A 22,487-nucleotide genomic window follows, 5' to 3' on the forward strand; every position below is an offset into this window, starting at 1 on the left:
TCATTGGCGTAACTTTTACCAACTATGGAAAAAGTAAGATAAGGAAAATATTAAGCTATTATCCTGTACAGCAAATATCCTAAAATGAAGGCTATTAAGATAAATACAAACTATTTTTCATAAATCTGCAAACATAATAGAATCTGAACCATATCTCAACACTTCTTAAGCTGAAGCATACGGATTGTATCATTGAGCTTTTCATATATGCAAGTAATCTGAGATTTTGAAAAAATGGTTGCTAGTTGTTCATTAGAGCAACAAACAATATAATAATTTTACCGGACATAACTTTCTAATGAATAAATTAAAATCATAATCAGTCTGCGTATGCTTTGTTCTGTCATGAAAGACTGTATTGGAGGCAATGTGCAAGAGTGCCTGGTTTTCACAAATGAGATTCATAGCACCTACTTTACAGAAGTGCAACACCTAGAAGTGTTTGAGCCATATGAGCTCACATGTAGTGAGAGCCATTGCTTGATATTTAGCCTCTGCACAGGCTTTTGCTACAACATTCTGCATCTTACTCCTTCCACAAATCTAGATCGCCCTCAATACGAATACAAAATTTGATGTAGACCTTCTATCAGCTTGGCAACCTGCCCAGTCTGCATCTGTGTATGCAGCATTTTTCGAGTGGCCTCTGTTGGTGTATACTAGGCCTCTCGGAGATGATCCTTTAATGTATCTCAATATTGACTACAACATTGCAATGACTATCACATGGAAAATTCAGTAATTGACTAACAACACTTCCAACAAATGAAATATCTGGTCTTATTATAGTTAAGTAATTCAGCTTCCTAACTATTCTATATCTGGGTCTTGAGGATTTGCTACAGTCTATGTCTATATGAAGGACCTTCCTAACTTTCATATATCAATATGGAAGTCTGTTTTATATTCATGGATTGTGTTATCTTGCTTGTAAACAATTCTTTCTTATTAATGTCTTGTTGCAGATTCGTTCAATTGAAATGGTACATAAACGTTTTGAAAGTTTTCCAGGGGCATTTGTAAAAAGTTTGGTCTCTCCACAAATAAAAAGGTGTGTTTTCCAAGATATAGCTGTTTTAACTGATATATGACAATACGGCAAGCTAGTAACTGTATTTATCTTGCATTCTTAATTTACATAGTAATTAACTTGGTGGTATAGATCTGGTGGGTTATCATTTAAGTTGGTGGGCAGGGAATATGTTATTTATTGTTTTTACACTGTCCAGGTGCTAAATATTTCTATTAAAGGCTTTTTGGTATTTTACTACTATTGGGGAATAGTAGATTTGTCCAGAGAGATTTCTCATGTCATATTAGAGCTTGTTGGAGAGGCGGGGTTCCTGGGTGGTGTCCCATGTATGTTATTGTTTGGATGACATTATTTTTTAATAGTACAACTTGTCACCTTTTTTGTGTGATGGACAAATTGGTTTGGTTAGCTTCTTTTTGTTGGTGTGATGCATTAGGAATTTGGAAGCTTAGAGAATAGACTTCAAAAAATTGGAATTTATGTAAATCGTTCGAGTAAGAGCACTTAGCATAACTGATATTTATGTACATAAAAGAATAAATACATCTTTGATATTTTGCAATAATAATAAAATGATCTATTTTACAAGGCTATTCTTTTGGATGATACATTCATCCATATTATTCACAAAGACAAATTAATCATTATTACTATTTCTAATCAAGAGGATGCCTTATTCTTTGCTTGTGTCCTGTATTTTTTTTTTACTAATAAAATTTCTTTCTATTGTCCTAGTTTTGTTTTGACATATGCTTGTGAGTTGTGACCAAATGTAATGATTTGTTTGATTTATTTGAAACATGGCTTGTACATATTTTTCTTTTTCATTGTTTTGCCAAGTAAATTTGATTTTGTTCATATGCTTTTTCAGGATACCCTTCAGTGGACAATCAACCCAGGTATTTTATTTTATTTTGTAGGGGAAGAATATGCTAGATAAGTTATTTTCTGTATGGTTTTTATTATTAGTTATTTTAGTTGGTTTAGATCCAATAGATGTGTGCAATGCTATGCTGTGTATATGTTTTTTTGGCTTTGCTTTTTTTTTTTTTTTTTCTGGTTGACCCAAGTTTTTTGTTGAATGGTAGGAATAATTACAATGACATGATGACAAGGTTCGAACTTAGGAACCTTGTGCATGCTAGCACAATCTCTCACTTCTAGATGGATAGCCGATTTTAGTGGTTTAAGCTAAAGTTGTGAACATAGATAGAATAATTGGATTTTATTCCTTGTTCAAAAAATTTATTTAAACTGTTGTAGAAGCATCTGGCACAAGCTCGTCTATGGAAGGATGATTAGTTTTAGTTTAGGAATTCTTAACTGCTTTTTAAAAGCGTTCCACATTCATTTGGTGGCATATTATTTTTTTAAATCCTTCTACCTACATTTTAAAATTATTAAATTAATAATCTTTTTATTATTATATACTTCTATTTTTAGGAATTTTAGATATGTGGTTTGGGTAAATGAATGTGGTTGATTTGGTACAGGATTCTCAAGATATGAACAAAGCATATGCTGCCATGTTTGCCCCATTTTGGAACGAGATAATTAAAAGCCTGCGCGAGGAAGACTTTATTAGCAATAGGTTAGTCAAAGGAAACTTGCTGCTTCACAATGTGTTATAAAAATAAAATGGAAGCTTTTCTATCTTTCAATCTTTTCTAGTTCTTTGTTTCTTTTCTTCTTTTGTGAAGGAGTCAAAGAAACTTACTGTTTCACTGTATGTGGTAAAAACTTATGCGAAGAGACTGTGTAGCATCACTCATATTTTGTACAGGGCACTGCATATTTTGTCCTCTGCAGTATTTTGTTTCGTTTACTTCCTTTTAGGACTCGTCTGGTGCCAGGATATGATAGTCTTATCCAACCCTTTGTCTTATCTTGTTAATTCGGTGTATTTTTTTTTTTTTTTTTAATTCTTAGAGGGAAACTGAGTTGGGAGGAATAGGATAAATTCTCTCTCTTCCGCTTATATTATATTATACAAAATAGCAATATAATATATAGCAATTTATATTATATAATTTCAATTTATATAGTAATTATAGCAATATATATATAATTATAATGATAATAATTGACACATAAATTTAAGGTATATCTTAAATATAAATATTAAAAATAAATAATTATTATACAAATAGTTTTTGAAGAAATTATAATTTGAATAATAATTATAATTTTGTAAATATTGTATAAATTTTTATAATTTTAAGAAAAGTAATTGCATTAATAACAAACAATTTATAATAATATTGTTAAACATATTTTATATTTTTAAATTTTAAACAATTAAATCAAAAGTTAATTTTTAGAAAACTGTGTAATTTTAATGAAACGGTAATTTTTTTATTTGTAAATAATTTATATCATATCCTATTGGTCTATATCAAATACAAGACATAATATAATAATAGTATCTGACTTGTTATCTTGGTGTGCATGAAACATTTGATAGTATTAAAACTTATCATGCTCTTACCATATTTTACTCATATTCTATCCTTTAATAATTAATAGTTAGTGCAGTTAGAGGGGGCAAGTTAGATAAATTTGGGGGGAATAATTGAAGGAATTTATTCTGAGAATTAGAAAGTTTGAAAACAATCAGTTTCACTTTATTTCTGTTCAATTTCATAAAATGGAATAAAAATCATCATTCTTTTGCAAAATCCCTTTAGGGACTCCTCTCAAATTGTATCTTTTTTTTTCTTTTTCTTTTTTCTCTGATAATATGCCTTTAATCTGTAAACAATTGTAATAAAAGCATGCTTGCTCTCTCTGTGTTTCAAAATATTGTCTAGGCAGTTCTCTGGTTTTATAGGCTGCTTATTTGTTTATTTTTTGACTATTACAGGGAAATGGATCTGCTTTCTATTCCTAGTAATGCAGGAAGTTTGAGATTAGTTCAATGGCCTTTGTTTCTTCTGAGCAGTAAGGTGGAACTTATTATGCAATATGGATTTCTTGGAATGGATTTTTGAAGAGACTTCTATAGTTTGCCAGGATTCTGTGTGTTAATCTGATGTAATATCTCTATGCTCAGATACTGCTGGCTATTGATTTGGCTTTGGACTGCAAAGATACTCAGACAGATCTGTGGAACAGGATATGTAGGGATGAATATATGGCCTATGCAGTTAAGGAATGCTATTACAGTGTTGAAAAGATATTATATTCATTAGTTGATCAGGAAGGAAGGCTTTGGTATGAATTTCAGTTCTCATCTTTTCAAATTCAGAAAATTTATCTATAAAGGAAATGTTATGTTCTGGGCAGTTCCATTTGGAATTTTTAAGGCTTTTGACTGTTAAACGGGAGACCTAATCCCAACTGGAATATTTGCCTCGATTATTTTTTGAAGCTGAAGCATACTGAAATTAGAGTTAGATTTTCATGTGTACAAGATTGGGGAACTTTTATACAGTTCTAAAAGTGAGAGGTGTTTAGAGGCAGCCCATGCAGCTGTGATGGTATCCACTTGAAGAGTATATTTTGAATAGGGAGTAGGAAGAGACAGAAGGGAAACAAATTGGATTGAATTATTTCCTGTTCAGCAAAATGTATAACCAAAATATTGCTGGAAGACCTTTTGATTGAAAAGCTATTTGTGTAATAATTAGGCCAAATCAAACATTAGCAAAGTGTGTCCTGAATTTTTTTATGACTAAATACTGTACTAAAAGACTTTCAAGAGGCATATTTATGGATTAATTAATTGCCTTAGCAATAGAATTTAACTATCTAATCTAAGACTATGTTAGGTTACCTTAATCTGAGATAGGTAATGGGTTTCAGGCATTGGAATTTGTAATTAATTTTTTTTGGGGGAAAATTTCCTGAATGTTAACTTCCAATGTTTTTTTTCTCTCTCTTTATTTGTTCATTATTTCTTGCCTGTGCTACAGACATGTTTGACGGAAGATTGTCAATGTTTTCTTTGACAGGGTGGAAAGAATTTTTCGTGAGATCAATAACAGTATAGTGGAGGGTTCTCTTGTTATAACCTTATCCCTTAAGAAGCTTCCAGTTGTTTTGTCAAGACTTACGGCATTGACTGGACTCCTGGTAATTCGGCTGTTTACTACTATATTTTTGTGCATGGTATAAATTAATTTAGATGAGGAAATAAAAAAAATATGTAAAGAGAACAGACTCAAATCTCCAAAATTAAGGAATTTTAATCAGAAGGACCTGAATTATCTATGGAAAACAAATCAAAGCAAAGAACAAAATAACGAAGTAATGCAAAGAACAATCAACTCTCCCTTCATGTTGGAGCATATGTATCATATGCATTATGTATTTTTGGGACAAACCCAAGTCCCACATCTTAAGATGTATGTATATTATTCAATGACCCCTGTAAGGTCTTTGTAAAGATGTCTCTTAGCTTGTCAGTCAACAAAAGTCTTCATGATGTTTTGGAAGGTCTTTTCTTGGATGAGATGATATTCATCTTTTGTTTAGGCTTCTCATGAAAGATTGGTTTAAACAAAGACAAACAATAAGGTGAAAAACGATCTAATATATAAGGCCAGAGGTAGTAGATGATATCGGTCCTGTATCCAAAAGAATTAAGTACCTTGTACTAACTTGAGAAAAGCAAATTTAGTGGTATGCTAAGTTTTGGATTGCACTTGAATGAATTGTGATGTATGTTTTTATTATGATAAAGAATTTGAAAAGCTAAATCATAGAAACAAATAAAATATCTATCTTATCATTTATTTGTGTTTTCAATTTTATTTTATTTTATTTATTTTATTATACACACACACACACACACACACACACATATATATATATATATATATATATATATATTAGTTATGGATGCATTTTGCATTTATGTATATGAAATGGTTTATTTATTTCAGATACGAAATGATCCTGAACTTGCTAAAGGAGCTGCAAAAGCTGTACATGACCTATATGAAGTTGTTACTCATGAACTTGTATCTTCAGATTTAAGGTATATGGTTGCATAAGTCAGGTTTCCTGACCATTCTTTAGACTTATATTTTTTTTTTGTTGGTAAAATTAATATTTTTTGTCCTCTAAGTTAAAGGTTGGTATCTGTTGTGTCCTCTAGCTTTATTTGATTCAATATAGTCTTCTGTCCTACGCTTTTCATGTTTGTTCTTCTACTATAACAGTGTTAGGTCTTACCCTTAGATTGTTAGAATCTTGGTTATCACACCAGAAATTTGGTTATTCAGCCTCCATTGTCCTCTTCCATTTCTCACCAAAAACTAGGTTATTTGATCAAAATGTGACGATGGAGGGTGAGGTGGGTAAACCCCAATTTAAAACACCCATTTTTTCTTTTTTCTTTCAAGGGTTTCTCTAGGTTTTGGATTACAACCAGAATATCAAAAAATTATGAAATTTCATAGGCTAAAACAAGAGATCATAGTCTGAGTATCAAGAATTGTTTTTATCAAACTTTATTTTAAGTACCCAAATTTTTGTTTCATTGATTATTGAAATTGATTGAGGGTTCCTCCATACATTGGATTGTGACTAACATATCAACATTTTGTACAGCTTCATTTGCTAAAATAAGAAAACAAATTGGATTGTTCTTTGTGGCACATTTTCGTATCATTTAGCTTTGAACATGAATCTATACATTCTGGCAATAATTGGTTGAATTTATTTGGTATCTCTTGTACTTGATGTGCAACCTGTACCCTAAAGTTATGTTGTTTCGTGGCTTACACTTGGAGAATCAAATGTGTCAGTTGTCAAGTTGATGCAGTTCGCTGTCTTATCAAATACCAAGGAACTAACGTTGATATTTAACTCTGTATAGTAGACAGACATCTGTATATGAAAATGCAAGTTGACTAAATTGAACCTTAAGAAAGTTAGTGGATGAAATTGAAATCAACATTTAACTTGTATGCCAAAAAATACAAATTTTGCCTTTCTTTCCCTGAATTTTCTTTACACATTTTGATTTTCCAGGGAGAATCTTGATACGTGGAACATTTTAGCTAGAGCTAGGGATGAGGGACGCCTTTTTTCTAGGATAGTATGGCCTAATGATCCTGAAATTGTAAGTACCTTTATTTGTATGCATTTCATCATTTTTTTTTTCTGTTTAACTTCATTAAAAGTAAAATTTTATGGTTTGTTGTAGAAAGAGCTTGTGAAGCGGTTGCATCTTCTTCTTACTGTGAAAGATTCTGCTGCTAATGTTCCAAAAAATCTTGAAGCCAGGAGAAGATTAGAGTTTTTCACAAATTCATTATTTATGGACATGCCTTCAGCAAAGCCTGTTAGTGAAATGTTGCCATTCAGGTATATGCATCTTTAAGGATATAGCTTACTCTGGATTTTTCTTTTCTTTTTATCCTCCATACTCACCTTTTCCTTTTGTTTTTTTGTTTGTTATAGTGTTTTCACCCCATACTATAGTGAAACTGTGCTTTATAGTAGTTCCGAATTGCAAAAAGAGAACGAAGATGGTATATCTATTCTTTTCTATCTTCAAAAGATATTTCCAGGTAAAATGTCTCCTCCCTTATGTCCACTCATAAAGATTAAACATGCCTCAATGCTCAGAACTCTAATTAGGTTCACAGCTATTTCCTTGTTATTGTTTTTAAATATTGATTATGCCTGCTAATTTCAATACTTCTATGATCATTCCATTTTATTGTTCATGAAGTTTGATTTGTTGAAAGTTGTTTTTGTTCTTGAAAATTCATCTGTATTTCGTTTGCTTGCAAAATTCAACATTTCCATGACTACTACATTTTGTTTGCCAACCATAGCCACTTTGAGAGGGTGAAGAAACAAAAAAGAAAAAAAAAATTGAATTTATCTTTTTAATATCTGTCAAGAAGCAACAATACTAAAAGCTTTTAAACTGTTTGGAGATTGGTGAAGGGAAACGAATTGTGTTATGTTGAACTGTGTCATTTTGGGATTGAGCTTGAATTATTTTCTATTGCAGATGAATGGGAAAACTTTCTTGAAAGAATTGGTCGAGGAGCTTCCACTGGGGATGCAGAACTTCAAGAAAGTTCTAGTGACTCTTTGGAACTTCGTTTTTGGGCTTCTTATCGAGGGCAGACGCTTGCAAGGACAGGTCACAAATTCTTAGCATATCTTATTTGTTTTTCTTTTTTGTTTTTATAAGACATAAGTTGAAGTATAAATACTTTATTTCTGGTAATATTGGTTTCTTGCTTTAACACTTCCAGTGATGTTTCTACATTCACTTATTTTCGGGTTTGCAGTGCGTGGTATGATGTACTATAGAAGGGCTTTAATGCTGCAGAGCTTTCTGGAGAGCAGATCACTGGGAGGTAGTTGCATAAGAACATTCTGCATTGCAGTTTATGATTCTGATTTTCTTTCTAATGAAGTTTGATATGGATATTTGCTGACAATCTGTTGTGTCAACAGTGGACAATTTTTCTCAAAACAACTTCATTACAAGTCAAGATTTTGAATCATCTCGTGAATCACGGGCACAGGCAGATTTGAAGTTTACTTATGTTGTATCATGCCAAATTTATGGTCAACAAAAGCAGCGAAAGGCACCGGAAGCTGCTGATATTGCTTTATTGTTACAGAGGTACCAATTTGTGTCTGCATTTTCTTCCAAGTGCTATTCAATATGATAATATATTCTGTATGGGCATGTATTATGTTCCTTTCTGTGTGTTTTGAGGAAGCATTGGAGCACTGAAGTTTTTAATTTGTTTGCTCAAGTATTTTATTATTTTATCGTGATATGAATTTTATGTGGAATCACTATCACTGACATTTTATTGATTAAACCCTCATTCTGGTCCTTGAAATAGTAAGCATGAATTGTTAGTGTTTGCTTTTGCATAATAACATCCTCTTTAGTCCTTTTTGGTGCAAAAAAATAGAAAATGATTTAAAAAAATGACTACAATAAATGGGTTTTTGCAAGATTGGGGGTTAAATCAGAGACTTGATAAAGTGAGGGATTAAATTGATCAATGTTTGTAATTTCGGGAACTAGAATAGGAGTTTACTAAATTTTATTTCGTAGTTATGTGTGTAAATAATAGAGAAGTTATTTATTACTGTTTCAGTGTTTCATTTTTCCCCTTACTTTTTTGTGATATATCCATTATCTAACATTAAGATTTTGTCTTTGTTATTAGGAATGAAGCACTGCGAGTTGCTTTCATTCATGTTGATGAAAGTACAACTGATGCAAACACTTCAAGAGTGTTTTATTCAAAGCTTGTCAAAGCCGATATAAATGGAAAAGATCAGGTGGAGAACAATTTCTGTTGATGTCAGCTTCTGCTCACTAGATAGTCTTAACTTTTTCAGAAGTGAATCATATTATCTAGTATTTTCTTGCTGGTGTTTTTATTGCTCATTTTGTTTTTCATGCTATAGGTTTCTGCAGATGTGTTTAAACATATTTGAATTTTCACAATTTCACTGTTAGCTTGGGTGATGTTCTAAAAATCTTGCCATGTATAATAAGATTTCATGTTAAGGCAACTGATTACTACTTATGTTCCTTAATTTGATGAATTTCTCTATGTTGTTTGGTTGGTTGTGGTGGGCTGTGTTGCAGATCCAAGAAGGCTTGGACTCAGTTGGCAATATTTCTGTTATTTGTCAATTATATTAGTGATTTTTTTTAGTTAGTCATAAACAGATAAAACTTTGCATAATACTATTTTTTCCTTGTTAAACCCAGTTCTTCAAAAGCTTTTGGTGGGAGTGTGACAAGCTAGTGTTTGTGGCCATGGTCATGTCTTGTTTATCAATTTCAATAAGATTTGAGAGAAAAGAAGTAATCTGAAATTTTATTGATTGGCGGAATTGTGTTACAGCATAGGAATTTATACAAAAAGGATGTTAACTATGTAGCCTACATAGGAAGCTACTGACTATAACAGACTAGCTTACATAGGAAGCTTGGACTAACTTAACAGAGAAAGCTACTGACTTGGCTTACATGAGTTAACAAGCTTCCTATGGAAGCTAGTTAGCTACATTAAGCTGATGACATACAGCTGATGTATTGCACCGAATAATATACTCATGCATTTTCCAGAATTTTAATTACAGTTTTGTTTGAGCTTGCTTGTTCTAAAATAAATGGAAAAAATATATATTTTGAATGTTATGCCATGCTTTTTTTTTTTTTTTTACCTAAACAGACAGTAATATAATATTTCATATAGCGTAAAAATGGAATGCTTGATGTATGGTTATATATCTAAATTACGATGTATTTGTTATATTTATGCTTAGAGCTTGTTAGAATTTGGGCACAGAGAAAAGAAGAGTTTTGGGCTTTGAGAAGGATCAGAAAGATGATATTATTCATAGATTTCTTACACAGTGAGTTTATACAGTAAATAAATATCTAACTGCTGATTCAGAAAGATGTTATTATTCATAGATTTCTTACACAATGAATTTATACAGTAAATAAGTAACTAACTGCTAATTCAGCAATTGTTATCTGCTTATCTGAAAGCTACGTGACAGTATATAAGAAAGATGCATGAGAGAGGTCTACTTGATTGAGTATACTTTAATGTACTCACAGATTGAGTAATACAAACATTATTTGATTTGAGCTAGTATTGAACTCTAATGTCACCATTATCTGTTGGAGTTCCGCATCGTCAAATATATTGATATTATAACTGGAGACAGTTTAATTATTAGGCTACACAATTGCAGATATGGAAATTTTGGATAGTCTGGGTTGCAGTTGTCTTTTTTTTTGCTTGCACTTCTGTCATAATGGCTGTCAATTTAAATTTTCATCATGTCCTTTCATGTTGATTATTTCAAAAAATTTCTTATTTGAAGTTAAAGAAAATTGTTTTCATTGAATAATAAAATATTGTTTTTTATGTGTCGAATATGTATGTTATTTTGTGTTCATACTCGCTCTTTGCTGCTCTTTACATGCTTCTTCAGAGTGCATTTTTTCCCCTTTTGGTGCAATTCTTTGCATTATATTTTGGCTTACTTTTCCCCTTTTGTTCTTTTGTTTAGGAGATACCTTATCCTTTTTTGTTTCTGTAATTTTCATGAATGAAATCTTTTTCATTAAATGGTCTTTTTTTTATTAAAAAAAATTGCTTTTAATGTGGCAATTTATTGTTGATTGTTGGCTTACCTTCAACTTAATGCTTTGATAACTTTATCCAATATTCTGGTCTAAACTATATAAAGCAGTTTTTTCTTCTTGATATCATGAATTCTCCGTCCCCCTTTTTTATTATTATTGTCAATATTCTTTTTTTTTTTTTTTTTGCAATATTGAATGCTTTGTCAATCATAAATAAAATAGAACTCGCCATGCTAGTTTGGGATATCGGATATCATATTCTTGCTTTGTGAATTTTTAAGACATTATTCAACTCTAATTGATAAAGTACTAGTTTTGTTTTATTTATTTTATTTTTACTTTTTTATGTAGTGTTTCTTTTCTGTAATGCATTCTTTATTTTCATCTGGTTCATAGGAAATATATTCTATTAAACTTCCTGGAGATCCAAAGCTTGGGGAAGGAAAGCCTGAAAACCAAAACCATGCCATAATTTTCACTCGTGGTGATGCTGTTCAAACTATTGACATGAATCAGGTGAAGACATGTCTCATATGGTCTTCTGTTATTTTTGTCTTTGCCATTTTTTATACTTGTTTTAATTACAAGATGTTTTACATTGTGCTACTACAAGACAAAGTGAAAGGAAATAAGGATTAGGAATGTCCTCTCAGTTCTATTCTATGTCGTGCCATGTTTGAAATTTGTTATGTGTTTTAGCTGTGAGGCTTCTCTTTTCATCTGATTTTCATATTACTTTATGCTTTTTGAAATAACCAGTGCTTCCACCATAAATTTCAAAAACTTAATTACCTATGTAAAACTTGGTTATATTTTTTTTTCATTTGGTCGCTTTGTTGAATTATGATGCGCTTGTATGATATAATTACATGTATTTTTGTTTAAATCTAGTCTTTTCTTGTGACTTGATTTCATGCAAAAAATGATCGAACTTTTCTTAAGCACCTGTTTCTCTTAAAGACTTGAACATATTATTAGGTATGGCATATTCTATATTTGTTTATGACTTGGCAGAACATGTGTTATTGACCAACCAAATGATTTTCTGTAATTATTGGCTTTAATGGTATGCCTGTTGTAAATGCACTTTATCATTGTTAATATCTAGAAATGGGAGGACATAATTATGTTGCATCAATGGACATAATTATGCCTGTTGTACTTAATGACCTTGGACTAATGTGGTTCACCAGCTTTAATTGGATTTACTCTTGAATTCACTATGGGAGTTACCTGGGACTGTGGATGTATAGTAGAGAATTTTCTTTCCGTCTGCCCTCAACTGTATGCATGTGAATGAGTCAAAGACTCAGGAAAGAAATCTTATATAAATTAATCTGATACATTGTTTGTCAGGACAATTATCTTGAGGAAGCAATGAAAATGAGAAATCTTTTGGAGGAGTTCCACGCAAATCATGGCCTTCGCCCTCCAAGCATTCTTGGAGTGAGGGAACATGTTTTTACTGGAAGGTTTGGCATGCTCCTATTATAAATTTTATAAACAAAGTGACATTATTGAGCTTTGGCTGCCTCTATCTTGCTTACACATTGCTTGCTTGATACCACTGCAGTGTCTCATCCTTGGCTTGGTTCATGTCAAATCAAGAAACTAGCTTTGTAACCTTGGCCCAACGAGTTTTAGCAAATCCTCTCAAGTAAGTTGTTTTGGTGTTTGGAATTGATTGGAAAACTTTTCTGTTCATTTAAAACTGGCCAATTCATAGCTAAGTTCCAATAATGTCTATGGAATTGTATAGGTGTAATATGATAAATATATCATTTATTCCTGAATTAATTTAGCCAATTTATAACGTCAATATATCATTTTTTTTAATTAATTTAGCCAATTTACTCTCCGTTTAGCTAAAATACAGGGCTGAATATTAACTTGTATTAAACTGTAATTATATGAGAATTCTCCACGGGAATATTCACCATACAGGCTGCTTCAGATATCCAGATTGGAAATTTGTGTAATCGTTATGGCATGTTAAATTGCTGATGATTCACAAATAATCCAATGTGGAAATATCCTCAACCTTGAACATTTTCTTATTAATAAACACCAAGCTGACTGCATTGGACATCATTAAATTGGCTAAATGACTACGTCCAGTAGAGGTGTTTAAATTGGTGGGGATCACAATGGCAGCCCTAATAGTACAGAAGCATAGGTAGCATTAATGTGTACTGTCTGTGTTAGTAACAAAGAATTGAAATGGGAAATAAAAGACAGATTTTATTGAATAGGAGAAAATGAACAAGGATGGGAGAGAAATCTCTCCTCCAAGGTTTTCCCTTTCACAAAGGATTACTCCTTTCACAAAGATCTAAAGCTCAATCTACAAATGAAAAGATGCGAATGAATTACCTCCCCTGCAATCCTCCTATTTATAATCAACTAATATTATAACCAACTCTCACTTCCCTGCAGTCCTAACAATACCACCACTCCTAAAAATCAACCTAATGGTCAAGGTTGAAATCTTGAAAAAAAAAAAAAATTCTCATGCAGTTGAAAAATATCCATTCTGCCCTTCTATATTTCATCTCCATCTGAATTAGTTTGCATGAAAGGATCATTGTTGTTGCCACCAAATACCATGGTTGCTCTGCCCATAATGACCCACTAACCACCAACTGTAAACCGGGCCGTGGCTAAGGCAAGGCCGGTGAAACCATTGCCTTAGGCCCCCTACTTCAAGTTTATATATATTTAAAATAATTAATATATTTTATTATTTTATTATAATTAATTTGTTAATACATAAAATCATACAATTATTTAAAATTTACATACAAATGGTATTATAGTTTTCTACCATGTATCAGCTGCAAATAAGCAATGTGAGTGGTGATTTCGACATTAGTGTTAGTTCGGTACTAGTCAAAGGGTTAGTGCATAGCCTACTCTGATTGGTGCCGAGACTGCAGAAAGTGGTGGAATGTTAGGATCCAAATTGCTAGGTATGAGATTTGTGTCCCACATGGGAAGTATTAGATTCTAGTGTAGGTTTATGTGGTTCCCTGAAGGTTCTTTCATTTCTCTTTTGTGTTGTGGTTCCCTGAAGGTTCTTACATTCCTCTTTTGTGTTGTGGTTCACTAAAAGTTCTTGCATGAAATTTAAAATGCCAATATCTTCATTTTTCAATTTTAGATTCTATCAATGCATTTTTCTAGAGCTTTTGTATCAATTCATCCTGTATTTTTGGTTGGGAAAAACAATGTTTCAGAGTCCGAATGCACTATGGACACCCAGATGTATTTGACAGAATATTTCATGTAACTCGAGGAGGCATTAGCAAGGCATCACGTGTTATTAATATTAGTGAAGATATATATGCTGGTAAGAATGATATCTGTGATTCATCTCAATCTTCTGTCTTAAAACTTGTTATATCTTTTTAAATGTGATATAATGTTGCTGAAACAACTGGATAGCTTCTTGAGTCATTTAAATTCATGTTTATATTCAGTAGAGGTGGCAAATAGATAGATCAGATAATTTTTAAGTTTGATTATAATGGATTGGATAAAAATAATCTACTTAGATCCATTGAAATATCATTTAAAAATCTAACCCATCCGATCCATTTATGAAAAAAAAAATTCAATTATTCCAGTAACAATTTTTTAATTGATGGATATCCAATCTATCCTTGAAATTGTTTTAAAAATTAATTATTCTTTTTTATGTAAAAGTCTTTTAAAACATAATATAAGTCATCACATTATTATGTAATCTTTAAAAGTCCAAAAATATTTTTTATATATGCCAAAATAGTGTTTTAAAATCTCAATTCAATACAAATCCTTTATTTAATCCAATAGATTTTGAAAAATAGTGAATGGATCAATGTTCATCCATAAAATTAAATGGTTATATTGGATCTAATCCATTATTACTATATTTTTATGATGAATGGATTGGATGGATGATGGATAAAATGAATTGTTTGGTCACCCCTAATATTCGGTTTGATAACTAGCATATGATGATGGTGGTACTTGTTTTTAAAATGAAGCTGTATTTTCATATAATCAATGCTGTTGTGAAACTCTTGATTTTTCTTGCTCTTCATGCCTTTCCTCATAGAATAAGCATTACTTGATTTTGTATCTGTTAATGAAAATTAGCATTATCTTTTGTTCTGCGGTGTATGAGTGGGAATAACGGAAAAGATAAAAGTTGGAATGAAAGTATTAGATAGAAATTTAGAGTAGCACCTATTAAGGAATAGATGGCAGAATCTGACCTAAGATGGTTTGGTCATGTGTGGAGAAGACCAATAGAGGCCCCAAAAATTAGTTAGTTGATGTTGATCCTAAGGGTGCTAGTGCAGTAAAGAAACTTACAGAAGACCATGGAAAACTCTAAGAAAAACATTACCATTACCAAAAATAAAGTAAAAAGCTTAACCTTAATGGCCTTTATTATTTTTGTTGAACTCAATGGTGAGATAGATTTGATCCATGTAGTTGACTCCACTTAGTGGGAATAAGGCTTTAGTTGTTCTGATGTTTGAAGATATAAAAGTGAAATTACACGGACAAAGGTAGACAATTATTAATCATTATAAACTAAAGTTGGGAGATCTATGATGTGTTTTTAAGATGTAATATTATAAAATGCTGCTAGGACTGGTCTCTTGTTACCTTCTGTTAGGCACAATGGTCACAATATTCTACTTTGAACACTTTTCACCTCCCAGTGTTTTTCCATTTATATAATATGGTTCTATAAAATTAATCTGATGAATTCAATATATAATATACTGTAGGTTTCAACTCCACATTGCGGCTGGGAAATATCACACATCATGAATACATTCAGGTTGAAAATACAAGTACACCATGGACACTTTCTGGTTTTAGCTTAACTCTTCTTTTTCATTTGTTTATTGTTGCCTTCTTCCGTAGGTTGGAAAAGGAAGGGATGTTGGGTTAAACCAGATTGCCCTCTTTGAGGGGAAAGTGGCAGGTGGTAATGGAGAGCAAGTGCTTAGCAGGGATATATACAGGCTTGGACAACTTTTTGATTTCTTCAGAATGCTTTCTTTCTACTTCACAACCGTTGGTTATTATGTCTGCACAATGGTATAAATATTAGGCTCGTGTTTTTCCTGGAAAATGGGTGACATTGACTTGTCTTGGTTGTCCAATTAATTTTTATTTTATTTTCTATTGCAGATGACAGTCCTTACAGTATATATATTCTTATATGGAAGAGCATACCTGGTAAATATCGTTACCTATGATGTCACATATGTAAATTTTTTGATGTTCAAATATTGCAACCATTATGGTAATTATTGTTACCTTACAATATAGTGGTTTCAGTTATTCGTATTCAAGCATTCAGGCGATCATTTGACCCAGTGTAATATAAATAAGATATTGCTGAGAATAATAACCATTGGTGTGATGTTGAAGATTAACTGACATATACTTCATAAATTGAAACTCCAATTATGGTAAAAGTCCTTGTGGATTGCATTGGCTTAACGTCCTAAACTTTTGGCAAGATAAATTGGAATCAATTGGAGGCTCTTATAAAATTCCATGCTAGGTTACCTTGTAATTTAGCTTCACCCTTGATTTTTTAGTACACAAATCATTCTTAACATGTCTTGCTATAATTATTCACTGGCTTGTATTTAGGCATCTTAGTTACAGATATTGGGACTTTAATCATTTAGTCACTTTTACAGTCTTGTGAAATCTGATACTTAGGTAAAGATTTTTATTTCATTTGGTTTTGCATGATATCCTCAATTGTGCAGCAAAAACTTTCAGATTATTTAATTAAAAAAAAAACTGATTTTGCTCAAATTTATTTAAATGTTAAAATTTGGCTAAATGTCTACTTTTGGCTTATATAAAAACTGATTTTCTTCCTTGATGATGCTTCCTCTTTCAGGCGTTTTCTGGTCTTGATGAATCTGTCTCAGAGGAGGCAAAATTGGAGGGTAACACAGCACTTGATGCAGCATTGAATGCTCAATTTTTGGTCCAAATTGGCGTTTTTACTGCTGTACCAATGATAATGGGTTTTATACTTGAATTAGGATTGCTGAAGGTTGGTCCACTTGTTAAGAATATTAAAAATATGTTTAGATTTTGTTTGAATGTCTTTTTTGATTGTTTACTCTAATAAGTTTCAGTCTTATTGTAAGTGGATTGTAGAATATATGAAAATAACTTCATATCTTAGGTTATCCTTTAGGATTAGTTTTCTTATTTCCTCGTTCTCCCTTAAGATCAGTTGCACCATATTTCCTAGTCTCATGATTTGTTTCGTATTTAGTTAAATTTATAATTAGCATAAAAGGTTTAGTTCTCTATGTTTTTGAGAAAAATATCTACACTCTGTAATACATCATTTCATTATCAATCTCATTATTATTAGGGTTTATTCTCTCCCTCTGTAGCTAGAATCCTGTAATTTTAGCATGGTATCAAGCCTATCCAATCTTAATGTTCTAAGGCCTTGTCAGTCTTGCAAACGTTTTGCTCCATATGACCAATCTTGGACATTGTCAGGATGTCCTACATCAGTAAGGAATTTGATTACAGTACTCTTTATATAATCATAAGGCTTTAACAATACTTTTATTTTGAGCTTGCATTTAGGGTTAAGTTTTACTTAACCTATTTCTGAAAGTGGGCTTGGGCTTGTATTAGTAAGGTTTTTAAAACTGGACCAGTTATTAAACTGATAAAAGTATTGGTTCAAGATTCAATGGTCTAGTCATGGTTGAACAAGTAAAAATTAAATAATATTATTTTAGTTTTTAACATTATTTCTTAAGCAATATTAAAAGAAATAACATAATTTTCATAACTTTGCAATATTAAAAATAAAACTTCAAATATGAATACATTACTCTTAACTTATAGCAAAAAAATTAAACCTGAAATCAAATCAAATTTTCAACAGAACATACTAATATCCGTTAGCAACTACATTTACAGACTAAATAAATATAATTGACGTAAGTAACAACCATCATAATATTGGGATGGAATGTTGCAATCATCATAATATTGGTTTTTTAAATTTAAAAAAAAAAAATTTTAAAAATCCAACAAACTGTCCTGAACCAATTATGACTGGTAAATGGTAATGCCAGGTTTTGAACCGGTTTTACACCGATTCTTTGTAAGGCTTGTTTTGAGGGTTGACTAAACTGGTTTGGTATGGTTCTGACAATTACGATTATGGTTACATTTATCAAATAGATTTTCATTTTTTATATTTTAACCCATTTTTCTCATGTTTCCTTCTTCCCTAATCCACAACCTGTAGTTCTTTAATACGATTTTGAAGTCTTTATAAAATTAGCAACCTACATATGCTTTTGTTATATAGTCTATAATTTGTCTGTCTCATGAAAATGTTTGCAGGCTGTTTTCAGTTTCATTACGATGCAACTACAGTTGTGTTCTGTCTTCTTCACATTCTCATTGGGAACTAGAACTCATTATTTTGGGCGTACCATTCTCCACGGGGGTGCAAAAGTATGTTTCTTGTTATTGTTTTGTTTTTGGCCAGAAATTCAGAATATTTAGTTGTTGTTTGTGATTTTGATGTATGTTTGACTTTTTCACCATAGTACCGTGCAACTGGTAGAGGCTTTGTAGTCCGCCACATAAAGTTTGCTGAAAACTACAGACTATATTCTAGGAGTCACTTTGTCAAAGCGTGAGTTATATTTTTTGTTTATTTATAATTTCTTCTATTTTTGGTTGAGGTTGTCGGCAACTATATTACATTGCCATTATTAATTTTGTGGAATGCAACAGGCTTGAAGTAGCACTACTTCTTATAGTGTATATCGCATATGGGTATGCAGAGGGAGGTGCTGTTACGTATGTTTTGCTAACCTTTAGCAGTTGGTTCCTTGTCATTTCATGGCTTTTCGCACCTTACATTTTCAATCCCTCAGGATTCGAGTGGCAAAAGTAAGTTGCCTGCTGTTTTAATTACTTCCATTGGTTTTAAATTTTAATGCTATGTTTGCTTGATAGTAAACACTTATTTTGGTCCTCGAAATGCATAATTGTTATTTTAGTCCTCCGATGATTAACAAAACCAATGTTCCCTCGATGTTAACTTTGGATATCAAACCAAACATTTTTTAGGACCAATTTGATGTCAAAAGTGGCATTCAATGACTATTCTGAAATTAAAAATATTGACATTTAAAGACCTCTTTGATGTATTTATTATTGAAGGATCAAACTATGTCAATTTTGTACTTTTGGAGGACCAAAATGGATCTTCTTGTTTTTGATTTGGTCGCCATTGTATTTTTAAATAGATCTTTTTCATGTTTTTGTTTTCTGAAAAGATGATGAAATTATATGCGAATTGCATGAACAAGTGTTTATTTTTCTAATCTGATTATTTCATAAACAGGACTGTGGAAGATTTTGATGATTGGACAAGTTGGCTTCTTTACAAAGGAGGAGTAGGGGTTAAGGGAGATAATAGTTGGGAGTCTTGGTGGGATGAGGAACAGGTGAACATTGATTTCTTTACTAGATTGTTTGTATGATTATGGCGTCAAAATAGAGCAATACTTAAATTGATTGTCTTGCTATGTTATTGTGAAGGAAACATGTGTATGGGTGGGTGGGTGTGTTATTTGCACATATGTCATGCTAGAATAGCCTTTATATTGATACCAGCTCTATTAATTTAATTTCTAATGAATTTACTCTTTTTGTAGATGCATATCCAAACTTTGAGAGGTCGTATTTTAGAGACAATTTTGAGTGCAAGGTTCTTCTTGTTTCAATATGGTATTGTATATAAGCTGCATCTTACCGGGAAAGATACATCACTTGCGGTAAAATTGTCTTCATCTGTGGATTAGTTTTTTATCTTGTATTTAGTCCTAACAAAAAGCATATTATAAAATTTTTTGCCTTGGTCCTGAACTAATTATATGTTCTACTAGCGTTTTTGTGAAAAAGCTTTTAGTATTTATTAATGAAAAGCTTATATACGACTCTTCCTTATAGATTCTAATTTTTTTTTTTTAGATATATGGATTCTCATGGGTTGTCTTGGTTGGAATTGTGTTGATATTCAAGGTTTGTCTTCTCCTTATAATTTGATCTTTTTTGTATTTTCCTTTTTTAGGGAAGCATCTATTATGTTTCCCCTTTAAGCTTTTTGTAACACATCATTTTTCAGGATTCTGATATTTCTTTGATTTGCAGATCTTTACCTACAGCCCAAAAAAGTCTGCCGATTTTCAGCTAGTGTTGCGATTTTCACAGGGAGTTGCATCTATAGGCCTTGTTGCAGCTGTGTGTCTTGTTGTTGCCTTTACTCAACTTTCAATACCTGACCTTTTCGCAAGCATCCTTGCATTTATCCCTACTGGTTGGGGAATATTATCCGTGAGTTCTGATTTATTTTTGTATGAATTTTCTTGTGATATCTAGGATTTAATAGGTGTCAGTGTCTGAATAGAATCGATCTGGAGTTTGTCTGAGAACTGTGAATGTTGAACATAGCTATTAATTATCAGGAAGGAACTTTCCATGATACCCTTATTTTTTGGTGCACCCGCCATCATGGTCTATGGGATTCTGTATTTAGAGGATTATCCCATATGCTTCCAAATGGCAAGAGTTATTTTAGGGTGTACATACAAGTTCCCATCAGGAAGAACCAATGACGGTGTACCATAGAAATTCCCATCAGGAATGCATTATTTGTTGAACCTTAAATAATATACCATTATGCTAGGGATGGGTATTATTGCAACCTTATTCAAAATGCTATTTCTGAGCATTTGTTCTTGAGAACATGCAAGAAAGTTTATCTCCCATTATACATATTGGGGTAAAATAGTGTAATCATAACTTCACAATTTGAATTAATATGATGTAATTGTGGTCTTATTTATGGTATCCTTTTTCTCAACTAACCGTCCTGCACTGCTTATAAAATTTTGCGTTTAACCTTCATACTGTGAATTTGTATTGTAAAACTCCTCGGTCACTCTTATTCGGTGCACAAGAGATTATCTAACTCTTTTTTCCAACAGTTCGAATGGAATTAGTTTATGTAAAACACGCCATTCATTACCACTTTAATTTTTTGATTTTTGTATCATTGCTGGCATTTGCTAAAATTTGCTCTTTTCAGTTGGCAATTGCATGGAGGAAGATAGTTTGGAGTCTGGGCTTGTGGGATTCTGTCCGTGAGTTCGCTAGGATGTATGATGCAGGAATGGGCATGATCATTTTTGCACCAATAGCGTTTTTGTCATGGTTTCCATTCATTTCCACTTTCCAGTCTCGCCTTCTCTTCAATCAAGCCTTCAGCCGTGGTCTTGAAATCTCTATCATCCTTGCTGGAAATAAAGCTAATGTGGAGGCTTAACACTTTTCCTCTTCATTCTATCTCTGCTGGTCTTGTACATTTTAGATGTAAATTATTTTGTAGTTCAGTGATGATTTGTTGTACATTTAGTCTATGAAAAAAAAATGAAGATTCTTTCTAATGGGTCTGTGTTAGTTTTGCCTTGTTCAGAAGTTCAGTTTCCACCATTTTGCATATTGTCTTGATCAGTCTTTGGCATTTTGCGCACAATTAAATTTGTGGTCAACGCCATTTGAATGCAAGTACTGCTTAGAGATTGACTTCGGTTGGTTTAGATAAAAAAAAAACCACGCGATGGGGTAAAACAAATCCCCAGTACTCGATGTATCATTCATTCTACTCTTGTGTGGTGTTAGTTCCTAATCGTGGATAATTTGTATCAAAATGAAAGATTCAAAGAAGATCATTAATTACTTAAAATATCATAGTTGATGTTTGATGGGAAAATTTTCAACCAAACAAAATAACAAATTAACCAGAGGTCTTGTGAAACAAATTGTTAGTTATATTTGAGTTTGTGAAGCATTTATTTTCAAATGGTTGAGAAATTGTACAGTTTCATTAAATATACAGAGCATTTAAATCTGAATCATTTTCTTTGTTATTTGTTTGGAACGTGATTCTGTACGGTGGATGTGGATCACTTGAACAATGTGAACGTTATAGTACGGTTGTTTTACCACTTGGTCATTAATCTTTGCTCATATTTTCTGATAAGTAGATACGTTGTTAGAATTTTTAGGTGTATGTTATTCTTCTTGTCTGTTTTTGGTTTGGATGAGATTTGGGTTTTTTCTATGACATATAAGCAGGTATGGCTGCTGAAACACTGCGTGTGTACAGAGTGAGAAAATACGATGAAACACTGCGTGGTCTTTCATTTTACTTTTGTTCCTTCTTACCAACTTCAATGCTCATATATAATTTATTTTTTT

At 32.0% G+C, this 22,487-nt stretch overlaps 1 protein-coding gene across 1 annotated transcript in view; it reads left to right on the forward strand.

Moving 5' to 3' along the window:
* GSL8 (glucan synthase-like 8) overlaps nucleotides 1-21,673 on the forward strand; it is a 60,644-nt gene extending 38,971 nt beyond the window's left edge. Inside the window, exons 22-51 of the mRNA XM_020380177.3 lie at nucleotides 966-1,051; nucleotides 1,905-1,932; nucleotides 2,527-2,624; nucleotides 3,897-3,978; nucleotides 4,086-4,246; nucleotides 4,987-5,107; nucleotides 5,920-6,014; nucleotides 7,013-7,103; nucleotides 7,188-7,348; nucleotides 7,445-7,554; nucleotides 8,007-8,141; nucleotides 8,293-8,361; nucleotides 8,462-8,633; nucleotides 9,196-9,310; nucleotides 11,541-11,660; nucleotides 12,501-12,616; nucleotides 12,718-12,801; nucleotides 14,381-14,493; nucleotides 15,929-15,981; nucleotides 16,068-16,244; nucleotides 16,338-16,385; nucleotides 17,068-17,226; nucleotides 18,555-18,668; nucleotides 18,764-18,852; nucleotides 18,954-19,112; nucleotides 19,570-19,672; nucleotides 19,883-20,002; nucleotides 20,199-20,249; nucleotides 20,379-20,561; nucleotides 21,316-21,673. Coding sequence (XP_020235766.1) covers nucleotides 966-1,051; nucleotides 1,905-1,932; nucleotides 2,527-2,624; nucleotides 3,897-3,978; nucleotides 4,086-4,246; nucleotides 4,987-5,107; nucleotides 5,920-6,014; nucleotides 7,013-7,103; nucleotides 7,188-7,348; nucleotides 7,445-7,554; nucleotides 8,007-8,141; nucleotides 8,293-8,361; nucleotides 8,462-8,633; nucleotides 9,196-9,310; nucleotides 11,541-11,660; nucleotides 12,501-12,616; nucleotides 12,718-12,801; nucleotides 14,381-14,493; nucleotides 15,929-15,981; nucleotides 16,068-16,244; nucleotides 16,338-16,385; nucleotides 17,068-17,226; nucleotides 18,555-18,668; nucleotides 18,764-18,852; nucleotides 18,954-19,112; nucleotides 19,570-19,672; nucleotides 19,883-20,002; nucleotides 20,199-20,249; nucleotides 20,379-20,561; nucleotides 21,316-21,552 — 3,450 coding nt within the window. The 3' untranslated portion in view covers nucleotides 21,553-21,673. The remainder of the gene's footprint in view (nucleotides 1-965; nucleotides 1,052-1,904; nucleotides 1,933-2,526; nucleotides 2,625-3,896; nucleotides 3,979-4,085; nucleotides 4,247-4,986; nucleotides 5,108-5,919; nucleotides 6,015-7,012; nucleotides 7,104-7,187; nucleotides 7,349-7,444; nucleotides 7,555-8,006; nucleotides 8,142-8,292; nucleotides 8,362-8,461; nucleotides 8,634-9,195; nucleotides 9,311-11,540; nucleotides 11,661-12,500; nucleotides 12,617-12,717; nucleotides 12,802-14,380; nucleotides 14,494-15,928; nucleotides 15,982-16,067; nucleotides 16,245-16,337; nucleotides 16,386-17,067; nucleotides 17,227-18,554; nucleotides 18,669-18,763; nucleotides 18,853-18,953; nucleotides 19,113-19,569; nucleotides 19,673-19,882; nucleotides 20,003-20,198; nucleotides 20,250-20,378; nucleotides 20,562-21,315) is intronic.
* The last annotated feature ends 814 nt before the right edge of the window (nucleotides 21,674-22,487 follow it).

Source organism: Cajanus cajan, chromosome 6 (genome assembly GCF_000230855.2).
Source record: "Cajanus cajan strain Asha chromosome 6, NIPB_CcT2T_4, whole genome shotgun sequence".
Lineage (NCBI taxonomy): Eukaryota > Viridiplantae > Streptophyta > Magnoliopsida > Fabales > Fabaceae > Cajanus > Cajanus cajan.